This window comes from Choloepus didactylus, chromosome 9 (assembly GCF_015220235.1).
Source record: "Choloepus didactylus isolate mChoDid1 chromosome 9, mChoDid1.pri, whole genome shotgun sequence".
NCBI classification, from domain to species: Eukaryota; Metazoa; Chordata; class Mammalia; order Pilosa; family Megalonychidae; genus Choloepus; species Choloepus didactylus.
Window position 1 is genome coordinate 14028776 of NC_051315.1, and position 22043 is coordinate 14050818.

Below are 22043 nucleotides of genomic sequence, written 5' to 3' on the forward strand. Positions count from 1 at the left end.
CTTCACTGTGAAATGCCCACGACACAAACAGAACTAAGAACTCATTTCAGATACTTCACTGATAATCCATTCCCAGCTCACTTCTCTTTAATAATCCCTTTATATCCAACTAAATGTGCATGACTGTCCTCTCTCCAGCATGCTTACAATTCCAAGTACCCTAAATGAAAGGAGTGCTCTTGTGCTAACTAGTTCACAGAGCCAAGGAATCCAGTTTCAGAAATTCAGACAAGTAAAGCAAGGGTAAACAAAACTGCATTGTTAACAGAATTGCAACTGTTTGTTTTTCTAGACAATTATTTGCCTAGCCTCTTTTTCCATTTTCTCCCAAGATCCAAAAGAAAAATTCACAAAACTACCAGTGTGCCACTGAATTAAGATGCTCAGTAAACATTTTTAAAGACAATTAACTAGTGTCCAAAATTTTCTCTGATTGCAAATATGCAAGCTACTTAGTCAGCCATCTCATATCTTCTAATAAATTCTGATGAACATCCACTTATAAGCATAAGTCAACCTATGTTCAGTTTTATATATCCCTCCATTAATAGGCCAGCCAGTAGGCAGAACACAGCCTTATCTATTAGAAAACACTTCAAACACTACAACTCAAAAAAGAAGAAAGGACAGCAAACAGTCCATCCATCACTACCTAATACCCAAAAGGACAGCAAGCAGTCCATCCAGCTACGTAATATCCAAAAATCCCAGGCGTGACTGTCCTAAATACCTACTACAACCTAATGCCAATCAATGCAAATCACACAGGGTACCAAATAAAACTAGTTTTTATGCCCCAGGTTATTTTCTCCCCAGAATCAGTGACCTGGGATTAGCCTTATCTTCAAGTTTTATCTATTGTACTTCAATGAATAACCAAGTATATGGCTGGTCACCTGGGTACTGTCTGATGTAGTCATGGTTTGGAAAACAGGTACTCTCAGACACCCTAAATCAGCACAGTCTTTCAAGGAGGCAATTTGACTAGGCAGTATCTGGTGCCCTAAAAATAACTTGTCCTTGACCCAGCAACTGCTCATCTAGAAAGCATTATGGATGTGTGCAGCTTTACCTATGAGGAATTAAATCAGATAAATTTAAGATAACCTATATACCCAACAATAGTGGACTGGTTAAAAGAAAGTATTTCAATATGATAAAACATCATGCAGCAATTTAAAAGAATGAGAGCAACCACTTAAGGCTCTGGAAATTATTTACAATATATTATTAAATATTAAAAAGTAGGTTACAAAATATTACAAATTGTGTTTTGTCAAAATGTACAAATATGTATATATAAACATGCATTTTCTTTTGGACTGAGAAAAACTACGGCAAAATAGCAACAGAGTTAGCTCTAGGTGGTCAAGATTGCTGGTGATAACTTTTTTCTTCTTTGTGCTTTTGTGTATTTTCCACTCATTGTACAATCAACATGTATTACTTAAAACAATAATCATGAAACCCTTATTTTAATCTTTTGTACAGGTAATATATTCAAATACCTTAGCTTTTTAGTAATATTAAAAGGTATATTGTCTAAAGCAGTTTTGCTTTTTTATCATTTGTGTATTCACTTGAATAGCACTTTCAATTTCCTTCAAGAACTTTTCCTTTAGATTCACAACTTTGTTAACAGTTTGGAGCAAGAGGTCTAGATTTTGGCTGATCTCAGCTTTTGACAGGCATTCCTCATTAAGCTTACTCTTTGCTAGCTTTTGATTTAATGTGAGAGATGTGCAAATCTTGCTTCCACTTGAACATTTGAGAGGTCACTTTAGGGTTATTAACCGGCCTAATTTCAATATTGTTTGTCTTTGGGAATATGGAGTACTGAGGAGTGGGAGAAATATGGGGAAACAGTTGGTGGAGCATTCAGAACACAGACAGCATTTATCGATTAAGTTTGCGGTCTTATGTGGGTGCAGTTTGTGGTGCCCCCTTCCCCAATCATGAAAAAAAAAAAAGGTGTATTCTCAACAGGACCTCCCGACTACCACAAGACCATCCTCCATATACCCAGTTTCTATCACCACCACTACCCCACATGCATCCCACCCTCCCCCACCAAGATTTTATTGGTTTCTTCTAATTCCTTCCAGAGTTTCTTTAAACAGGAAAAAGAAAAAAGAATTTTTGTGTGTACATGTGTTCTGGTAAAGAGTGAAGGACATTAACCTGAAAATAGGCTAAATTTAAACTGTGAAGAATATAAAGAAGGAAACAGTATTAAGATATTTAATATAATATCTTGAAATAATATATTATTTCAAGAACAATCTTAAAGTCTTTCCTAGACAGGTATAACTTACATTTCCTCCTGTTTACAACTGCTTAGGGCTAGTATCATAAGTATGCCCTTCTACTCTAATTTGTGCCCTGCTATCCTATACATTAAACATAAACTCATCCCAGTGAGAGAAAGGACAAGAGTGGTCTTCCAAGTATGTATTTTAGTCTCTTTTCTACCTGTATATAATAGCTTCTAGTAGCTGTGCTTCCATAAGATGACTCAAAACTCAGATAAAGTATCAAGTCCACATTAAAGTGAGATCGAGGACCTGGGGGAGTTCCGGGTGCTGTTCTTGTGGAGGAAGGTAGAGTTCATGTTTGCATATTCTCAAGTCTGTTTTCCTTCATCTCCTCCACATTCCAAGCCCTGGGACTGGAAAATTCAGAGCTCAGAGACAGGCACTGATAGTATTTTCCTTAAGAGCTGAGTTTAAATTACACCAGAAGATAAAAGTGAGAGCATGCAGATATAGATTCTTGGATGCTTAATGTGAAACTATGATGGTTTTTTCTCCTCATTGTACCTTTAAAAGGAAACAAACTCCCTTCCAATCTCCTCCTTTTAAAGTTCAGTTGATAAACTTAGATATCAAAGGATGTGGAAAGCCACATTTCTTTACAACCTGATGAGCTGGGCATAAAAGAGCAAATATTTAATTGTGAGTCTCAAAATATAAATAATACATATCATAAGCACAACAATTAGAATTATTCCTGTCTTCAAACAGCTTACACTGCTCTACTAGAGCGTTGTACTGCTACTTTTGCACAGAGCTTAAATAAAAAGCAGAGAAATGTTAACCATCATTCAAAATAACTGCCTCTGTGCTGTGAAAAATATTTCTTCTGAGAGTAGACTATTGGTCTGAACTAAAGGTTTATTTTAAAACAACTGTTAAAAATCTGTGCTATCCTTTGAGATTTGCTCTATAGCTGCTCGTTGAATTGTGCCTTGAAGGTCTTTACCTTTCTGTATAAACCTTGTATTACGTAATAGGGAAGGGACTGAGACTATGCAACTGTAACTCATAACAATTTTTGAAATTACCTATATAACTGCTTGTTGAGTTGTACATTGAGAGCTGACAGTATTCTGTATGTGTGTTATATTTTACAGTAAAGGAAATGGCTGACGGTTTGGAACTGTGACCCAGGACATTCTTTGAAATTTGCTAACTACTTCTTAAATTGTACTTTGAAAATTTTCACTGATATGTATATATGTTAAAGTTCACAATAAAAAAAAAAAGGTCAAAAAACTCTATGCTAAGAAAACTGAGGACAAATAACACTGCTGTAATCTAACTGAAGGCACTTCATTTTGGACTCGATTCTACTATAAATTCTTACTGGGTGATTACTTTTTTTGGAGTTAACTGTCTGTGTTTTAAGATATTCCAAATGAACCTTTAAATCAACCACTAAAATATAAGCATACTTTCCACTGCATCTGTCTGTGTACTGTTAGGATGCTCTCTCAGGATTTGTAAAAGTCAAACTCATAATGAGAATGCAGGTGAGGTCGGTAGGCTAGTCACCCTCAGGAGACAGAGCATTTAGTTGACTTGGAAACACACTTTAAGAACGAGCTAGCACACCATCAAAACCACGTAGACTCTCACTGGGATGTGGTAAAGGTCATTTTAACACATAATCTGCTTTTTATTAACATTGCAAACCTACTTACAATATAGTCTAACTTTACCTCAGAAGAGATCAGCACATTTTAAAAACCAAGCAAAAGTTCATCATAGCCTTACAAGACCCTGATTTATTTATCTCCCAGACTGCTCATCTCTTTTATTGAACACAATCTTCTGTGGCATTCAGGCAATATTTTTCTTGAGGTTTGTTCTTGTTGGTTTTTACTGTCAGTCAACAATCAACTACCTGCAAAACCACCACAAAGCACAATGTCTAGTGGAAACAGCACGGTCCTTAAGGCTCAAAGTACCTAAATTCAAATCACTAGACCTCACTAAACAAACCTTAGGTTCTTCACAGAAGGTTCCTGTGAATATCAGATTAGAAAATACTGCCTTTCTCTCTTGTAATTATTAAACAACAGACAATGAATACAGCATTTGATAACATGGCAATAAATATTAGTTGAAACAAAACAATATTATCTAGATAAAAGAAAAGTTACTGTTACTCTGACACACTGATGATGGTTACAAACAAAAATTACTGGATAACAAGATGACCAGGAGTTTTCCTGAAAAATCAAGCAAAATCATCTTCTCTAGACTTACTCCTTCAGCTTTTTAAAGCCTCATCTTGTTTGGCATATATGCTAAACAATACACATACTTTTAAATATATGTTAAATTCATCAATTTCTGTAATAAAAATTTATCAATTCCTCACTACCTTAATGATTCCTATTGTTTGTGTTAAATTCTCAGTTGACTCCTAGTATAGAGTCCACTGCCAACAGTGATAATTTAACCTCCTCTTTTCCAGCTTTTATAACTTTCTCTATTATGAAATTAAATAGCAGTTGTTAACAGTGGGCATATTTGCATGCCCCTCTCTTTAGTAGGAATGTTCTATTGTTTCTCCATTAATAAAGGGCTTCATTTAAAAAAATTTTTAATAATCAAGTTGGGTATTGAAAGAGGGCAGAGCCACTGAGCAACCACAGGTCTGTTCTGAACAGGTGCCACCTGCTGAGCCATCTGTCTGTGCAGTGCTAGATGGCTACATTTTCCAAGGCTTGGCCAGACCTGAGCAGATAAAAGAACTTTGATTCCTTACAGACAAGAAGTCATTTAGGTCTATCCATGGTATTGTAAGACTAGGAAGAAAGGGCTTGCAGACCATCAACAAAACAAAAACAAAAACAAACCCGTACGATGAGAATTCTGGAAATAATCTGCCCAAACTCAGATGAGTGAGAGTCAGAAAGCCAAAGTGACATCTCTCTACATTACACCTACAGTGCCTTCAGGTACTGGGCATCATGTCACCAAATGTCACGCCCACTTCTTACACGGAACCTCTAAAACCGGATTAACAAGAACTGCCTCCTCCTTCAGTTCCCAGATCTTGGATTTGCTGTGGAGGGATCCACTGTCACAGCCTCCAGGAGTGCCCTTGTAAAACATTTACCCAATTATCTGCTACACAATTAAATGTTTTCTAGCCCTCAGCTTTGGATCTGACATCTCCATCTCCTGTGCGTTGTCTTTAAACAATATGTCATAATATCAACTAATCAAGTTATTCATCTTACTTTCTTTTGCAATGAAAATTTCAGTTTAAATCTTTATTTAATGCAGTTTCACATTAAGTACATGATGAAGCAATAATGGCACAAATAACGGATTAGTTAACCTACTCAGAATTGACACAAATCACTATGAACTCACATTTTGTTGCCCAAAGTCAGTCATATGGCCAAGTAATAATTCTCCTACAGCAAGAGCAGGAAACAATACCATGATATATGGCATATAATGAACTATAGCACCTGATATTGAGCCTTCTTTGCATACTCAAAATATATTCTACCTGATCATAATGCATTATTTATACTTTAATAGGCTGAATACAGTTTGCAGATATTTTAATATTTTTACATCAAGAACCAGAAACTCTTAAAACAAAGCTAATATAAGCTCTCAAATCAAAGATAAAAGCAAATCATAATTACTATTCACGGTTTAAAGTTCTTTTTCCTTCTTTTCTAATCATTTATTAGGAGAAATGCTTCCTATGCTTTCCTTTTCTGAAGCATGATATAAGTGTCTACAATTCTAGGTAACTCCTCCGTCTTCAAAAACTTCACTGGACCAGGTGAAATTCTAAGCTCTAAGTATGACCTTTTCAAACTTCACCATGCACAGGCCATGGGGTTAGATTTTAGGCCAGAGACATATTTTGTTTGGCCTACACTATAAACGCCTCTTGCTCCTTTTAAACATTTTATTATGAAACAACTAGAGATTCACAGGAAGCTGCAAAGACACTAGCAAGACGTCCTGTGTACCCTTCACCTACCTTCCTCCAATGAATACATCATACATAACTACAGTACAGTATCAAAACAAGGAAACTGACATTGGTACAAAGGGTGAGTATTGTTGTATGTCATTTTATCACATTTAGATTCCTGCAACCACCACTACAATCAAAATATTCTGAATAGACACAAAGATGTGCCTCATGTTACTCCTTTATAATCACCCCACCCACCCCTACCCTCTAATATCCCTAACCCTTGGCAATCATTAATTTGGATCTCCAGCTCCGTAATTTTATCATTTCAAGAATGTTATATAAACGGAATCATACAGTATGCGACCTTTTCAAGACCAGCTTTTTTCATTCAAATGTCCTTGAGATCCATCCCAGTTACTGTGTGTGTCAATAGTTCGTTCTTTTCTACTGCTGAATAGTATTCCATGGTGTGGCTATGCCAGTTTGTTTAATCATTCAACTAATGTAGGACATTTTGGCAGTTTCCAGTTTTGGGCTATAATGAATAAAGCTAACAGGAGCAATTGAGTACAGGTTTTAATACTATCACGTCTTCATTGCTTTGGGATTAATGGCAAGGAGTGCAGCTGCTGTAATGTATAGTAAGTGTATGTTTGTTCTTTTTTTAAGGAATTGCCAGGCTATTTTCCAGAATGGCTGCACCATTTTACATTCCCACCAACAATATATGAGACATCCAATTTCTCCGCATCCTCACCAGCATTTGGTATTTCACTATTTTTTATTCAGCTGTCCTAACAGTCATAGGGATAGCTCATCATGGCCTTAATTTGCTTTTACCTGATGACTAGTGATGTTGAACGTCCGTTAGTGCTTATTTGTCACCCACATATCCTCTTTGGTAAAATGTCTCTTCTTTGTCCAAAGATATATGATTTGTAAATATTTTCTCCCCGTCTATAGACTGTATTTTCATACTCTGAACAGGGTCTTGGCCAGAGCAAAGTTTTAAATTTTGGTGATGTCCATTTTAAATGGGTCGTGCTTTTGGTGTGCTTTCTCTACAGATGTATTACTTTCACACTGGCAAGTTCTAATGATAGAAGGAAATTATACCAAAATTGTCATTTTTTAAAACCACTGACACTGGCAGTGCTGACATAATAAGGCAACTTTATTGCACATCCTGCCATTTTTACGACAGCAAATAAAGTATTTCCCTAAACACTTTCATCCAGAAAAGACCATAAAGCCACAGTACTGGTGAGTCATATAATGAGGTTTAATAACTAAACTGCGTCAAGAGAATAAAACAGATTACAAATGCTCAATGACACTAATTATTGTCATAAAAGCTTGAAGAAAAAAAAACAAGCTAATAACATTATCAATTTTCCTTTAAGCTGCAGGTTATTTGCTTAAAAAGGGTTACTAAACTGGGATCCATATATCAACAACAGGGATACATGAATTACCTATAAATGCAGACAAAATGTTATGTGTATGTGCATTTTTATAAGGAAAGAATCCAAAACTTTCATCTTCATAAAGCAAGGTTTAAGATCACAAGACTGTATAAAATCATACTAAGTTTAAGTTCAGATTTGAAAATCAAGGATGGAGCAATTATGAATAAAGATCCTATGACTTCTTCCTTTCCAATTTGGATGCCTTTAATTTCTTTCTTTTGTCTGATTGCTCTGGTTAAAAATTCCAGGACAATGTTCAATATCAATGGTGACAGCAGCATCCCTATCTTGTTCTTGATCTTAGAGAGGAAGGCTTTCAGCCTTTCACCACTGAATATGATATTTGCTGTGAGTTTTTCAAAAATGCCCTTTATCAGGTTAAGAATATCTCATTTTTAAAGTGGCCTAGTTTAGGCAAAAAATTATATGGTTTTCCTAACTTAAACCAACTCCTTCTTTTCCTCAAGCACGACTTCTAGCTTCTGTCTAATCCTTTCACCAAACCATACCTCTAGATAACATAACTCGTAAACACTATCTTCAAAGGAGTGCTTTACGTACCTTTCTGCCTTGGTAGGACAACTTGACTATCAGAAGTTTCAGAAGTTCTTCTTCTTTCCAAATAATTCAGTCTGACAGTGATAGGTGGGCTGAGCAAGACTGGCTTCTGCACAGACAGGCTAAAGATTGGTTCCATTCAGGATGACTAATCATCAAGTACACATATTGATGGTAATCAGAGCCCAATTTTTGTTGGAAATGGGAGGTATAAATATAGAAAGGGAGAAAACTAGAATAAATCCTGTAGTGTTGGACTGAAATTGGAGTTAGGATATGAAGTCACGGTGTTCAATACATAGAAACAGGTAAATAAATGAAAACATATATTCCTTAAATCTAGTCATAAGGTTTCCCTGGAGCACTGGCTAACTCCAGGACAGGAGCCGGGAAAGCACAAGAGTATCTGGAACATGTTGGGCCAGAAAAGTAAGGAAGTGCTCAAAGAATGATGGGGGCATGTTTAAGGAACACAGAGCCATCCTTAAGTGGCCCCACTGAGGATCAAAATAAAGAATGACAGTAACAGATTATAACCCACTAAACAAAATAGGAATCTATTAGTTTATAAACAAATAGAAAGTTCAATGAGGAACAAGCTCAAACTAACTGCCCAAAAGCTTTATTAGTTACAAAGGGAAAAAGAATAGCTATACAGTGGAGAGGCTTAGCAGATATCATCTTAATCAAAGGATCAAAGTTAATATCACCAATAATGGGATGAATTGAAATTATACGCCTTCTGATAGGATAGAATGAGAAGAATGCAGTATCACTTCTGTGATTTTTATGCAAAAGATGCCTAAAATGAATCTAATTCGTGAGGAGACATCAGCTGAACCAAAATTGAGGGGGCAGTCTACAAAATAACTGGCCTGTGATCTTCAAGAAAGTCAAGTAAAAAGTGAAGAACCCCAACAGTATTCCAGGCTGACAGTGACCAAAGAAACATGAATACAGCATAAATACAATGTGTGTTTTTGAACCAGGCACTGTTGCTATAAAAACACTCTAAGAACAATTACCACACCTTGAATGGAGACTGAGGATTAGGTGGTAGTAATGGCAAAACGGTAATTCCCTGATTTTGATGGCTGTATTGGGTTATGCAGAACATGCTTATTTGTAACACAACAACAACAACAATAACAACAAAATACCCACTAAAGAATTCAGGGATGAGGGGCATCTTGTCCCTATCTTACTCTCAAACATTCCAGAAAAATAGTTACTTATATCATTCTTGCAACTTCTCTGTAAAAGTGAGAATTTCAACTTAAAATTAAAGGGGTGTGTGTGTGTGTGTGTGTGTGTGTGTGTGTGTGTGTGTGTGACCAAAAAATGAATCTTAGTTCTTTAAACAGGGACTTACTGTAATCAAAAATGAATAATTTAAAAAGCAGAACAAACTCAGATTATATGTACACAAAGTAAGAAAAGTAAACTATGGCCTCAATGATTTACTAATTTTGTTATCTCAGTGATGGATGCATAATTCTATGGCCCAACATATTTTGGACTTATCTACAATGGCCAATAAACTGAACTTTTCCACGTATCTGGACATGCACATGTGCAAGGTTAAATCATAGTATGTAATTCCTTGGTTGCTTTTCACCCCACCCACCATTTTTGGTTTTTATAGTTACGTTAACACAGTAAATATGAGATTTACTGATACACTGTCTCAGAGATAAAGAAATTATTTGGGTTAATTTATTTTACACAGATGTTCCTGACCAAACGATCCATTTGATCTATCAGGTTCACAGTCTTCACCAATAAAATGAACTGTTAAAATCAATTTTGTTTCATTTTGAGATTAAATTTGGTCACACAATAAATATCTGAAAGTTTTCTCTATGTTTGCTTATGTTGTAAGACTGTTGTGAGAATCAAATGAGTTAGCACTCTCTAAACTTTTCAAGTGTTATCTACAGTTTCCTTTTAATCTTTCTTCTACCAATTACTGTTCTTTAGTGACAAGCAAAAATGAGAACTAAGTAAAATCAAGCCTACTTAAGTTTAATTGTAATCTCTAAATGTCTGGGAGGGATAAACTAGAACTAAAAATTGGGGGATTAAGAGTTCTAATCTTGGCTTTACCAAAAATTTGTTATGACCAGAAGAAAGGTACTGTAAGTGCACCAAATGAGGGGGAAAATATTATTACGAAACCCAGTAACTCAGTAATTGCTGATACTAGCAAAGAGCTAAAAATGCAACTTAGTAATCAATGCATATCTAATTCTTTTGACAATTATTGAAATATTTTAAGAAATGGGAAGAAACCACTCAAAAAACAGGAAGCCATGAATTGTCTATACCTAAAATCATCTGTTTTTCTCACCTGATTGCAAAACATTTTATGTGCCTATGACATGCTGGGCAACAGAGATTAGAGGTCAGACTCATTCCCTGCTCTTAGGGGATTCAGTCTAATAGGAGAGAAATAAGAACATTAAAAAAGAAAAATTAAAAGAGAAGCGCCTCCTATACTAACACCATCCAAAGCTCAGAACACTGGAACAATGGAAAATATCTTCGCAAATTTTTAATGTATATGTGGGTGCATATATCCAGAATTTTTAAGAATAGGAAATCTGAATTATCATACTTTGAACCCCTTCTCACTGTTTACATCATTCCACGCCAAAAATATACTTAAAATAACCATTTTTAATGAGCTGCCTGGTATTCCTTATAATAGGATGTATCAAAATTTATCTAACCAATTCCCTATTGCTAAATGCCCAATGCTTAACTAATATTTTTAAATTGAGATGGAGGTAGAACCAGGAAAAAAAAATTTATAGCTAACATTAACAGTTGTAAACTTAGCCAAAATGCTTCTAAACAGCCAGCTAAAGGAGTAACCTCTAAAACAGAGTTTCTGAAGTATCTTATAGAGGTGTTCCAGTTAACTCATTAATTACAACAATAAAAAAAACTCCAAGAAAGAACTTGAGTTAGTATGTATATTGTTCCTATGGACCTAGACACTACACACACACATATATATACACACACACCAATCATCACAGACTCCCAAAAAACTAAACTTAGTATCTTGATAGTCTAACATCTCTGCTTCCTTCTCCCCATGTATCCATAATGCCTCCCTGCTACAGAGAATGCTGTAATTCAGGCCTCGTTATTACCCTTATTCCAAAGTTTTGGAATAAATCTTCCTAACTTCAATCTCTGCCCACTCCAAATAATCTAGAAACAATATTTCTAGATATAACTTCCTAAAGCAAACTATAACTTCCCTGCCTGAAAACTTCATGCCTATTAAGAATAATTATTGCCAATTTAAAAAGGCCACTAACCCATCTCCCCATCTCATCGTTTACTACTTTCTTTCAAACCCACCAGTCAAATCTTCATACAGTACTCCGTTTTTGACTAGCTTCCAACATCTTACCCTGTAACATATGCTCTCCTCTCATCTGAAAGGCACCACACACCCAGTGCCAAAGAATTTTTAGAGACACAGAACCAGAGGTCCCTGCGAGGGACCTTAAAGATCATCTAGCCTACTCACCTTAATCAGAAACATAGTAGAAACTTCTGTGGCTTAACCCAGAGCCCACAAAACTCCCATTCTATTCTTTACACTACATACCAGTTCTCAAACTCTACTGTGCCCAACACCCAACTCAGTGGTTCCTAAAAACACAGATTCCCAAGCTCCATCCCCAAAGATTCTGCTCCAGTAAATCTGGCTTATGGCCAAGAACTCACATTTTTAAACAAGCAGCACTTCAGATGATTCTGAAGCAAGGGCTCAAGGGCTCAAAGCTTCAGATAATACCATGAAAATCACAGAAAAAAAGAAACATTAAGAATATATAGCATTATATCACTTAGCACATTGTATATCATCTGGAATTTTCCATTTCCACTCCTCATATCAGAACCTCCAAAAAACAGTTATTCACCGCTACTTGTGCTGAATCCATGAATCTGAGTCCAAAATAGTCGCTTTCAATAAGGTCCAGGTGGTACATAATCTGATCAAACAGTTCTTGTCCTTTGGCTTTTTTCTGAAATGGTAAGAAAAAATATTAATTAGTAAATGGCTTACAAGATCAACAAGGCTGAAAAGAAGATGGCTTTGGTTATACAAAATCTTTCTTGAAGAAAGTATCATTTGCAATCCAAAACTACTGTTGTAGCGGGTGATGGGTAGGATGTAGTTTTGCTAAAAATCATCTAAGGCCAAAAGAGAATTTATGCGTTACTTTCTATCAGCCAACAAATAATACTTTGTAGGGACTGTGAGAAGATGGCAGAGTAGGAAGCTTCAGGAATTAGTTCCTCCATCAGAACAACTACTGAATGGGCAGAAATTGTCTGAATCAATGATTTTGAAACTCCAGCATCTGGTAAAACACTGTGAAGCATCCAGGGAAGAGCAGGAGGAAGAGACAGGTAAACTGCAGCTACCATCCCCCATCCCCACAGCGGGCAGCAGTAGGGTTCTCAATCCCAGCTTATGGTGCACCTTGCTGGTGCCAAGCTGGGACATAAAGACCCAGTTCCCCAAGTTCTGGGAGTGTACAGTTCAAGCACTGATCATGGCTTTTGACCAGCAACTTCAGATTGCTGGGGGCCTGGGAGCGGCCTTGTACCAGCTGGGAAAGACTAACCTAGGAAACTCCTCTCAGGCTAGCCCAGCCCCAGAATTTGCCCACCAGGCAAAAACAGCTTGGGACACCTAAATCAGTCTAAGAAACAATTCAGTCAAACAGCCTGGGGCAAAGGCTTACCTGCTTTAAATCCTACAATAGAGCACCCAGGAGAGGGAGAAAGTCTATTTCATATGTAGTAAAGGGGGGATCCAAACTCTTGCAAATAAGGGAACCCCTAAAGCCACTAGCAAGCAAAGCCAAGAACAAGACATAGGCTTAGGAAAGACAGGGAGGATTCTGCACTTTGTATTGGCTTTGGGCTGACCTTGTGATAGGAGAGCACCAGTTAATTTGCAAAGACTGTGAAAGGTGTTTCTGCATTGGTCTGTTTGGCTTTGTTAGCTCCTGGCACTAAAGGAAATCTGCCATAACAGCTAGATACAAACTGAAGAAACAGATAGCTCAGGAACTAAATCTGAGAGTTAACACTTTAAAATATTAAAATGTATAATGTACAAGAAGAGATATAAGACAAGCAAAGAAACAGGAAATGATGGCTCATACAAAGGAAAAGGATAAAAATCCAGAAAACACCAACAAGAACCAGACTGCGGACACAGTAGACTAAAGACATAAAAAAAAAAAAAGATCTTCAATGTACTCAAGGAGACAAAGGAAAATACAGAAAAAGAACTAAAGGATATCAGGAAAATGATGAATGAACAATATGAGAATCTCAAAAAAGAGACAGAAATTTTAAAAAGTAATCAAAAAACAGAACTACTGGGGTTGAAGACCACAATAACAGAAATAAAAAATTCCCAGGAGGGTTGAAGCTGGCAGAAGAAAGACCAGTGAACTTGAAGACAAGGCAACTGAAATGAGTCAGACTGAGGAGAAGGAAAAAAAAAGAATTTGGAAAAGGAAAAACAGCCTAAGAGACCTGTGGGACACCGCCAAGCACGTGCACCAATATACACATTATGGGAGTCCCAGAAAAAAGAGAGAGAAAAAGGGGCAGAGAGAATATTCAAAATAATGACAAATTTCCCACACTTAGCCAAAGACATGAATATGCATATCCAAGAAGCCCAATGAACCCCAAACAGGATAACCCTGAAAGAAATACACCCAGACACACAGTAGTCAAACTGTCGAATGCAAAAGATAAGGAGAGTTCTGAGAACTGCAAAGGAAAAGCAACAGTTATGAACAAGGGAGTATCAATTAGATCAAGTGCCAATTTATTATCAGAAACCATGGAGGCAAGGCGGCACTGGGATGACTACTTAAAAGTACAGAGAAAACAATTTGTCTACCAAATTTTACAGCCAGCAAGTCCTTGTTTCAAAAATGAGGGAGGGATGCCATATGGTACTGCAACCCCATTTTTGGGTATATATCCCCACCTGGAGAATTCCTTATATTTTCACATGCATTGGGGGCTACCAGTTTAGTAAGCCGAGCCCCCAATCTTGGGCCTTGCCCTTATGAAACTTTTTGCTGCAAAGGAGAGCCTATGCCTACTTATAATTGTGCTTATGAGTCTCCCCCAGAGAACCTCTTCATTGCTCAGATGTGGCCCTCTCTCTCTAAGCCAACTCAGTGGGTGAACTCACTGCCCTCCCCCCGCCATGTTGGACATGACTCCCAGGGGTGTAAATCTCCCTGGCAACATGGGACATGACTCACAGATGAACTTGGCTCTGGCATCAGGGGATTGGGAAAGCCTTCTTGAATTAAAAGGGTGAAGACAAATGAAACAAAGTTTCAGTGGCTGAGGGATCCCAGATAGAGCTGAGAGGTCATTCTGGAGGTCATTCTTACACATTATATAGATATCCCCTTTTGGTTTCTAGAGTATTGGAATAGCTAGAAGGAAATACCTGAAAATGTTGAACTGCAATCCAGTAGCCTTGATTCTTGAAGATGATTGTGTAACTATATAGCCTACATGGTGTGACCATGTGATTGTGAAAACCTTGTGGCTCACACTCCCTTTATCCAGTGTAGGGACAGATCAGTAGAAAAATGGGTACAAAAGGAAAATGAGTAATAGGAGAGGAAGGGATGTTTGGGGTTTTCCTTTTTACTCTTATTTTTATTCTTTTTTGGAGTAATGAGAACGTTCAAGAATTGTGGTGATGAATGTACAACTATATGACGATACTGTGAACAACTGACTGTACACCTGAGATGACTGTATGGTAGTAAATTATCTCAAAATTGCATTTTAAAAAAGAACTAATCTGGTCTACATTAAAGTTAAAGGTCTATTTCAATTACTGTTAATTTCTTTGATTTCTTCAACAAGTATTAGTAGAACACTTACTATATGACAAGCACTAGTAAGCAACAAAACAGTTTAACTCACTGCCCACAAGAAGCTTATAGTCTAGCAAGGAGAGAAAACATAATATTATACTAGTTAGTGATAAAGGTCATGAAGAACAAGGTGAGAGAATAAATGATGGGAAATGATATTTAAATCATTCACTTTCTAGTAGAGTGATATCTAAAGAGAGAAAGAATGAAGTAAGAGAATGAACCATGTGATTATCTAGAGAAAATGCACCTCAGGCAGAGGTAACAGCAAATGCATAGACCCTAAGATAAGCATGTGTGGCTTACTTCAGGAACAGCAAACCCAATGTAGCTAAAGCAGAGTGAACAAGAGAAAGAGTTGTCGATAAAGTAATAAAACTTGCAAAAGACCATGAAAACTTAAACCACCTAGGTAAAAAATGAAACAAACAAATCAAATACTGAAGCATACTTATTCCATCAATCTGATGGAAAGGAGAAATGTGGACAAGAGAAGGGAGGACAGTTGTTAATGGAAACAACAAGGAAATCATTTGACTGTAAATCACACTTTTAACAATTTAAATTCCAAAATGTAACAAACTTACAAAGAAAATAGTTAATCATGCTGAAATTTACAAATGGCAATCACTCATAAAGAAACACAAAATGTCTCCTTGTATAGCAGGAAGTCTACTGCTACATTCACTTATCTATTATCAAGCTTATATACTTCCTTTACCTTAGTTCTAAGCTGCCTCTTTGCACCTTTCTGGAATCAATTTCATATTCCATCATCACCCTGTATTTGCTTCAAAGACCAAAGGGAAGCATGTCTAAAAAATTATTTTCATCCTTTTTCTGCCAAAGCATCATTTGCCAGCCTCTTGAAACATGACAGCTGTGTTCTGAGAAAAGCAAGAATGGGCTTCTGCCAGCTGGACAGCAGCCTTCTCAGAACAAAAAGCTTTTCAAGGCTATGTACTGACCCTTAATAGAGGCCAATTCCAGGCCAATTATTCACAGGCTCATGAGGTTAACAATGCTCAATCTAACAAAATTCTGACATCCCAAAAGAGAACTTCTCAAAACATCTTTATCTGATTTTGGGGGAAAGCAAGAATATTTAAAAACTTCACCTGGAGTCAAGTAAGCAAGAGAAAGAACTATGCCTTTCATGAAGATAAGCTACAGACAAGAAGAAAATGTATTAACAATAGTATCTAAATTTCAGGAAGATTTCTGATTCTGATCCAGAAGTAAAATGCATTATTAGTGACGAGATGGTAACTGAACATTTGACAATTGTAATTTAAAAAAAAATAATTATCAATCTGTTAGTATCAATCATGAGAATGGTGTCCTAAATCAACTGGCTCTGTCCTATTCAATTTACGCTTACAATTTTTTAATTTCATTATGTACTTAGCTCACAGGAAAAATACACTTTTGACATAATATATTATTCAATTCAATTCAACTCATATTAAACAGGTAGAAGCCAGAATACAAAGGGGTAGAAGCTCCACTGTGATTTTCCTAAAATTGGAAAACAGAATGTCACTCTGCACTTTAAAATCCTTTAAGTATTCCTCATCATTTACAGATTAAAGTACAAATTCCCGGGTATAAAGTATTTTTACCTACATAGAAGTAGTATTTTTACCTACTTAGAATTTCCCCAGCAAGCCATGCTTTCGATCTGAGACTTAGCAAAATGCAGCTCTTTCTACTCAGAATGCCCTTCATGTCTCCAATGAACTCTCAGGACTCTGGATTCTGAAGAATCCATATGTCTGAGTTGCCTTCTAATCATCCCAGAAAGAATGAATCCTCCCTTCCTCTATACTACCTTGTACCTACTTCTAGTTAGCATAAAGCTACATAAAGGCATAGAGTTGTAAAATGGTCAATCATGTTTGGGCAATAGTAATAAGGTCCAGTATGGCCAGAATGTGTGGGCTAGGGATGTGAGATCTTCAACTCCAGGGTCAATGTCTTTATTTATTTTTGTATACTCCTTTGCCTTGTAGCTACTGGAAGTGACCTAAGTACTAAAGGAAAAGTGATAACATAGAAAGACAAAGCTCTGGCCTACTACAAATTTATTTTCCACCTGCATGGAGACCAACACATGCTGTGTGTTTTATTTCCCCATCACCACTTTTAGTCCCAACCCTCACTTCACATCTTCTTTTGCAAAGATTCAAGACCATTAAGACAGCTTTTCATCAGCCTTCCTTTTAGTCCTTTTAGGCAAAAGAAGGTATTCTGCCTAAAAAGTTTCTTTTCCCATCTCTACCTGTGGATATAAAGCCAATTCCTAAGGAACTTTGTTTCTACTTATTTAATCAAACTTAGATCTCCCCTATCCTCTAGCTGCTGTGTAATTGACTTCCTTCATTTTATTGTCAAATTTCATGGCAATCCCCTTTTTCCACTCATGCACTTCTTCAAACAACTAATCAGTTATTATTAAGCACCTACTATTTGCAAGGGAATATAAGATGTCCAGAAAAATTTAAGACTGTCCCTGATAATTCCTTTATCCCTCTACAGTCTGGCTTCCAAACACATCATTCACCTAAAGCTCTTTTTTTCCACTTCATTCTTTTACCCCTTTGCTCCATGACCACTGATTACCCTCTTGTGATCCTCCACACAATCAACCTTTACTTCCTCCCCAGAGTAGGAACAATATTTGGCTCATTTCCAATCTGCATTTCCTCTTCCAACCATTTCCATATACTAAGCCTTCCCTCCTCTGCAATCTCACTGCCACTGTTTGTCTGCAGCACCATCATTTGGTGCCTCCATTTCTGTAGTGGTTTCCTAGCTTTTCTTTTTGTCCTCTATAATGAAACATGAATATCATCTCTAAATCAAACCTATGTTACTTTTATCACTTTTTAACATTTTATTGAGATGTATTCACATACCCTACAATCATCTGCAGTGCACAATTATTCACAATACCATCAGAGTTGTGCATTCATCACCAGAATCAATTTTTGAACACTTCTATACTCCAAAAATAATAAAAGTATAAAAGAACACCTAAAATATCCCAACAACACCCCCTATCCTACCTTATTTTTCATTTAGTTTTTGTCCCTATTTTTCTACTTATCTGTCCATACACTAGATAATGGGAGTTTGAGCACAAGGTTTTCACAATCACACAGTCACACCATGTAAACTATATAGTTTGGCAAATCGTCTTCAAGAATCAAGGCTACTGGGTTGCAGTTCGACAGTTTCAGGTATTTCTTTCTAGCTATTCTAATACACTAAAACCTAAAAAGGGTTATCTATATAGTGCATATGAATACCTTCCAGAATGACCTCTCGACTCCATTTGAAATCTCTCAGCAACTGAAACTTTATTTTGTTTCATTTCACTTCCACCTTTGGTCAAGAAGATTTTCTCAATCCCATGATGCTGGGTCCAGATTCACCCCCAGGAGTCATGTCCCACATTGCCAGAGAGATTTATAGCCCTGGCAGTCATATCATTATATCTTAACTACTGAAAATCCTTCAGTGAAATAAAACAGAAGTATATAAAACTCTATGCATTCTTTTTTTTATGCAATTTGAATGAGATAAAATCATATAACATACAATCATTCAAAGTGTGCAGTTTTTCACAATATCGTCATATAGCTGTGCTTTCATCACCACAAACTAAACATTTTCATTACTCCAAAGAATAAAATAAAAATCAAATTAAAATTAAAAAAAAATAAAATAAAAAAAGAACATCCATACAATCATCCAAATGATACAACTGATCACATTACCATCATATAGTTGTTCACTGATCACCCTGATCTACTTTTTTTAACATTTTCCTTGTACCTGAAAAAGTGATTAAAAAAAACAGTGAAAAAAGAACAACCAAATTGTCCCCTCCCTCCCGCCCTATTTTTCCTTCAGTTTTTGCCCCCATTTTTCTACTCATCCATCCATAAAAGGAGTGCGCTCCACAAGGTTTTCCAAATCACCCTGTCACCCCTTGTAAGCTATAATGTCATATGATTGTCTTCAAGAATCAAGGCCACTGGGGATTTGATAAGTTTCAGGTATTTACTTACAGCTATTCCAATACATTAAAACCCAAAAAGGGTTATCTATATAGTGCATAAGAATGTCCACCAGAGTGATGTCTCGACTCCATTTGAAATCTCTCGGCCACTGAAACTTTATTTCATTTCATTTTCACATCCCCCTTTTGGTCAAGAAGATGTTCTCAATCCCACAGTGCTGGGTCCAGATTCATCCCTGGGAGTCACATCCTGCGCTGCCAGGGATATTTACACCCCTGGGAGTTAGGTCCCACGTTGGGAGGGGGGGCAATGAGATCACCTGCTGAGGTGGCTTAGTTAGAGAGAGAGGGCCACTTCTGAGCAACAAAGAGGGATTCAGGGGGAGTCTCTTAGGCACAATTATAAGCAGGCCTAGCCTCTCCTTAGCAGTAACAGGCTTCTTAAAGGCAAGTCCTGTGATTGAGGGTTTGGCACATCAATCCGTCAGTCCTCAATGTTTGTGAGATTATCAGCAACAATACAGATGAGGAAGCCCGACACCTCTGCATTTACCCCAGCTCCTCAGGGGGGTTCTGCATATTTTTTTTTCATCATTTCTTTTTTTAAATTAACTTTCTCAAAAAATTAAAAAACAGACAATAAAAAACCATTTCAAACAAAACCAAAACAAAGGAATAAGAAAAAACAAATATCCTAGAATAACAAATATCCTAGAATTACTTCCAACATGCTCCTATTCTACCCCAAGAAAATATACAGACTATAACCTAGAAAAGGAATAAGAAAAACAGATAACCTAAGATAACTACATTTCTGTGAACTTGTTCCTACCATACCCACCAGAAATCAACAAACCATGTCATTCTTGAGCATTCCCAGAACATTAAATATACTCACAATAACTTATCTGTTCTTATTAGATTATCACTCCCCTTTCACTAATTGCTATCTATCGCTAGGTCCCCTATATTCTACATTATAAACCATTTATTCTACATTTTTCAGTGTTCTCATTAGTGGTAACATATAGTATTTCTCTTTTTGTGCCTGGCTTATTTCACTCAGCATTCTGCCTTCAAGGTTCATCCATGTTGTCATTTGTTTGATGACATTGTTTCTTCTCATAGCCGCATAGTATTTCATCATGTGAATATACCACATTTTATTTATCCATTCATCTGTTGAAGGACTTTTGGGTTGTTTCCATGTCTTGGCAATTGTGAATAATGCTGCTATGAACACTGGTGCGCAGATATCTGTTCATGTCACTGCTTTTAGGTCTTCCAGGTATATACCAAGAAATGCGATTGCTAGATCAAAAGGTAACTCTACATGTAGTTTTCTAAGGAACTGCCAGACTGTCTTCCAGAGTGGCTGTATCATTATACAGTCCCACCAACAATGAATACGAGTTCCAGTTTCTCCACATCCCCTCCAGCATTTGTAGTTTCCTGTTTGTTTAATGGCAGCCATTCTAATTGGTGTGAGATGATATCTCATTGTGGTCTTAATTTGCATCTCCCTAATAGCTAGTGAAGCTGAACATTTCTTCGTGTATTTTTTGGCCATTAGTATGTCCTCTTCAGAGAACATTCTTTTCATATTTTTTGCCCATTTCATGATTGGGCTGTCTGTACTACTGTCATTGAGTTGTAGGATTTCTTTATATATGCAAAATATCATCTTTTGTCACATTCATGGTGTACCAGTTTGTATATATTATGTCCCCCAGAAAAAGCCCTGTTCTTCAATGCAGTCTTGTGGGGGCAGACATATTAGCGGAGATTAAGTTGGAATGTTTGGGTTAGGTTGTTTCCATGGAAATGCACCCCACCCAACTGTGGGTGGTAACTCTTGACTGGATAGTTTCCCTGGAGGTGTGGCCCCACCCATTCCGCATGGGCCTTGATGAGTTTATAAGATAAGACAGAAGGAGAGAACTTGCTACAGTCAAGAGGGACACTCTGAAGAATGCACAGGAGCTGAGAGAGGAGTTTCGGCATACAGAGACATCTTGGAGATGGCCTTTGAAAGCAGACTTTTGCCCCGGAGATGCTAAGAGAGGACAAACACCCCAAGAGCAACTAAGAGTGACATTTTTGAGGAGCTGAAGGCTAGGGAGGAACGTCCTGGGAGAAAGCCATTTTGAAACCAGAACTCCGGAGCAGATGCCAGCCACATGCATTCCCAGCTAGCGGAGGTTTTCCAGACACCATTGGCCATCCTTCAGTGAAGGTACCCGATTGCTGATGTGCTACCTTGGACACTTTATGGCCTTAAGACTGTAACTGTGTAACCAAATAAACCCCCTTTATAAAAGCCAATCCATTTCTGGTATTCTGCATTCCGGCAGCATTAGCAAATGAGAACACAGGGTTTCCAAATATTTTTTCCCATTGAGTTGGCTGCCTCTTCACCTTTTTGACAAATTCCTTTGAGGGACAGAAGATTTTAAGTTTGAGGAGTTTCCATTTATCTATTTTCTTTTGTTGCTTGCACTTTGGGTGTAAAACTAGGAAGTGACCTCCTAGTACAAGGTCCTGAAGATGTTTCCCTACATTATCTTCTAGGAGTTTTATGGTACTGTCTCTTATGCTGAGGTCTTTAATCCATTTTGAGTTAATTTTTGTGTAGGGTGTGAGCTAGGGATCCTCTTTCATTTTTTTGGATATGGATATCCAGCTCTCCAAGCACCATTTGTTGAAAAGACTGTTACGTCCCAATTCAGTGGTTTTGGGGGCCTTATGAAAGATCAATCGACCGTAGATTTGGGGGTTTATCTCCGA

General features: G+C 37.1%; 1 protein-coding gene across 3 annotated transcripts in view; it reads right to left on the reverse strand.

The window, feature by feature from the left end:
- EPB41L5 (erythrocyte membrane protein band 4.1 like 5) overlaps positions 1–22043 on the reverse strand; it is a 167575-nt gene that overhangs the window by 122173 nt on the left and 23359 nt on the right. For all 3 annotated transcript variants that reach the window (XM_037848982.1, XM_037848981.1, XM_037848983.1), the window contains exon 3: positions 12212–12316. In XM_037848982.1, coding sequence (XP_037704910.1) covers positions 12212–12316 — 105 coding nt within the window. The remainder of the gene's footprint in view (positions 1–12211; positions 12317–22043) is intronic.